A 3632-nucleotide genomic window follows, 5' to 3' on the forward strand; every position below is an offset into this window, starting at 1 on the left:
AAAAAAAAAAAAAAAAAAAAAAAAGAACTGGCTATGTAGACCCAGTGACCCAAAATTTCAAGAGACCACCTGTCTCTGACTCCTAAGTATTGGCATTAAGGTATATGCCAGCATGCCTGGCCAAAACTTTTTTCTTTGTGGCAAGGCTAGGTAACAAAATTTCACTTTGTAATTCAAACAAATGATCCTCCTACCTCATCCTCCCAAATTCTGGGATTATAAGAGCATATACCCCAATAGGGGCTGGAGAGATGGCTCAGCAGTTAAGAGTACTGGCTTGTCTTCCAGAGTTCAATTTCTAGCACCCACATGGCAGCTTACAACTAACTGTAACTCCAATTCCATAGGATCCACACCCTCATATAAACATACATGCAGCCAAAACAACAATGCACATGAAATAAAAATACATAAAAAATGAAAATAACAAACAGTTTTTTTTTTTTTTTTTTTGCACGGTGAGGTTTTTATATCTGGTCTCTTCTTTGCTTATGTGTTCTGTTTCCCTTTCTGTACACTTAAGTCTCTTCCTTTCTCCTTTTTACTTCTGGCAGTAAGAAGTTCCTTATTACACCAGTTGGCATTTATCCCTTTTTTCTCTTCTCAAATATGGGTTCTTTACTAACTTGCTTCTGTTGAATTTTAGTTTATTAAATTATAAATTTTCAAGTATAATAGAAGGGAGACATGCTGTTCAAAAAATGGAATGACTATTAGTTTGTTTTCTTCATTTGTTTCTGCCTTTTTCTTTTCAGGAATGGTGGACTCATCTGTGGTTGAACGAAGGCTTTGCATCCTGGATTGAGTATCTTTGTGTAGACCACTGCTTTCCCGAGTATGATATCTGGACGCAATTTGTTTCTGCAGACTATACTCGTGCCCAGGAACTTGACGCCTTAGATAACAGCCATCCTATTGAAGTGAGCTATACTTCCCCAACCCTTTTAGTGAAATACATAATTTATTATGTGTCAATATGCTTAGGATGCTGAAATGAAAAGAAAGCTACATGGATGATTTATTTGTTTGTTCATTTATTTATTTATAGCTCATATTTCCCTGCTTGAAACTGTTACGAATAAGTAACAAATAAGTTCTAAATAACATTTCTCTTTAAGGTAGGGAATAAATTTTGTTTTTGTAGAGGCAGAAACCGTGGGCAGTTTTGATGAGAAAACCATGTCTATTGAGTAATACTGTAACTGATTTCAACAACGATTCTGGACACAGTTCAGTGTCATCAATGCACAGTGTGTTTCTCTAGTTCTTGGCCTGTCCTCACCTCTTGTAGTTAACTTTGTTAGTTATTAATAGGCTGTGGGTTTTTGTTTCTTTTCCTTTCTTCTTGGTTTTTTTTTTTTGAGACAGAGATTTCCAGCCAGGCGGTGGTGGCGCACGCCTTTAATCCCAGCACTTTAATCCCAAGCAGAGGCAGGCGTATCTCTGTGAGTTCGAGGCCAGCCTGGTTTACAAGAACTAGTTCCAGGCCTGGAACTCACTCTGTAGAGAAGGCTGGTCCCCCAACTCAGCCTCCTGCTTCTGCCTCCCAAGTACTGGGAGTACTGGGAGTGAGGTGTATACCGTCTTGCCTGGCTTTGGCTTTGTTTTGGTTTGCTTTGGTTTTGGTTTTCGAGAGGGTTTCTTGGTGTAGGTTTGGAGCCTGTCTGTCCTGGTACTCACTCTGTAGACCAGACTGGCCTCAAACTCAATAAAAAAATCTGCTTCTCTCTACCTCCTAAGTGCTGGAATTTATGCATGCACCACCGCCACCCGACTTGATTATTATTTTTTAAGTTGTGGAACCTGGCATCATCATCATTATTGTTATTATTATTATTTTTACATTGGTGGGAACACATGCCACAGCATGTGTGGGGATATCAGAAGATTTTTGAGAGCTGGTTCTCTCCTCTGTAAGTCTTTTTTTTTTTTTTGGATTTTCAAGACAAGGTTTTCTCTGTATCTGTGGAACCTGTCCTGGAATTAGCTCTTGTAGACCAGACCAGGCTGGCCTCTAACTCACAGAGATCCACCTGCCTCTGACTCCCAAGTGCTGTGATTAAAGGCATGCGCCACCACCGCCTGGCTCTCCTCTGTAAGTCTTGAGGCTCAAACTTGTCAGGCTTGTGTGGTTTAACTCTTTACCCACCAGGCTATCTTGTAATTACTATTTTTTAACACATTTTTTAAAAATTATTTTTATTTTATGTACTTTGATGTTTTGCCTGCATGTATAGCTGTGTGAGGATATCAGATCTTCGAGTTACACAGACAGTTGTGAGCTGCCATGTGGGTACTGGGACTTGAATCTATGTCCCATGTAAAACAGCCAGTGATTTCAACCGCTGAGCCATTTCCAGCCCCCTATTTGTTGGGTTTTGAGATAAGATTTTGCTTTATGGGGCTGGAGAGAGATGGCTCTGTGGTTAAGAGCATTGCCTGCTCTTCCAAAGGTCCTAAGTTCAATTCCCAGCAACCACATGGTGGCTCACCACCATCTGTAATGAGGTCTGGTGCCCTCTTCTGGCCTGCAGGAATACACGCAGACAGAACATTGTATACATAATAAATAAATAAATTAATATTTTTTCAAAAAAAGATTTTGCTTTGTGATCCTGGCTAGCCTAAAACTCACTATGTAGCCAAGGCTAGCCTGAACATCATGAGTGATTTTCCTGTAATTGCTTTTTTGTTTGTTTGTTTGTTTCAAGACAGGGTTTCTCTGTAGCTTTGAAGCCTGTCCTGGAACTAGCTCTTGTAGTCCAGGCTGGCCTCAAACTCACAGAGATCCACCTGCCTCGGCCTCCCGAGTGCTGGGAATAAATAAAGGCTTGCGCCACTGCCGTCTGACTGTATTTAAGAGCTAGGAAGCTCATGTAGTTTATAAATTTTGCATACAAAGAACTGGAGTTATAATCCTGCTTTGTATTTAATTATTGTTCTAAACCCGTGGTTCTCAGCCCTCTTAATACTGTCACCCTCTAATATAGTTCTTTGTTTTGTGACGATCCCCAACCATAGTTATTTTTTTGCTTCTTCATACATGTAATTTTGCTACTGTTATGAATCATAATGTAAATATCTGATGTGCAACCCCTGTGAAAGGGTCATTTGACCACCAGAAAAGGGTTCTTGACCTATAGGTTGAGAACAACTGTTCTAAACCTTTATAATTTGTGGAAAAACATCAAAATTTTTTCATCATGATACTCTTAACAGGTACACTCAAGAATAAATGGAGGGCTGGAGAGATGGCTCAGCGGTTAAGAGCGCTGACTGCTCTTCCAGAGGTCCTGAGTTCAGTTCCCAGCAACCACGTGGTGGCTCATAACCACCTATATTGAGATCTGGTACCCTCTTCTGGCCTACAGGCAGGATACTGCATAAATAAATAAATAAATAAATAAATAAATAATCTTTTTTAAAAAAATAAATGGAACTTTAATAGCTTGCCTTTCATCAAAGGACAGTCAGGATTAAAGCCTGGCCTGGGAACAATAGGGATTATGCCATATATTCTGTCTTATTTAAGTCAGTTACTCTTATTTTTGAGGATTTATATTTTTTGACTAAATTAAAGGCAGAAGAGTTAGAAGGGTTTTCTTAGAAAGCTTTTTTTTTTTTTTTTTTTT

At 39.3% G+C, this 3632-nt stretch overlaps 1 protein-coding gene across 1 annotated transcript in view; it reads left to right on the top strand.

Moving 5' to 3' along the window:
* Npepps (aminopeptidase puromycin sensitive) overlaps positions 1 to 3632 on the top strand; it is an 80305-nt gene that overhangs the window by 47394 nt on the left and 29279 nt on the right. Inside the window, exons 10-11 of the mRNA XM_026789824.1 lie at positions 756 to 987; positions 2153 to 2160. Coding sequence (XP_026645625.1) covers positions 756 to 987; positions 2153 to 2160 — 240 coding nt within the window. The remainder of the gene's footprint in view (positions 1 to 755; positions 988 to 2152; positions 2161 to 3632) is intronic.

The sequence above is a fragment of the Microtus ochrogaster genome, unplaced genomic scaffold, assembly GCF_000317375.1.
Source record: "Microtus ochrogaster isolate Prairie Vole_2 unplaced genomic scaffold, MicOch1.0 UNK31, whole genome shotgun sequence".
In the NCBI taxonomy this organism is placed as follows: domain Eukaryota; kingdom Metazoa; phylum Chordata; class Mammalia; order Rodentia; family Cricetidae; genus Microtus; species Microtus ochrogaster.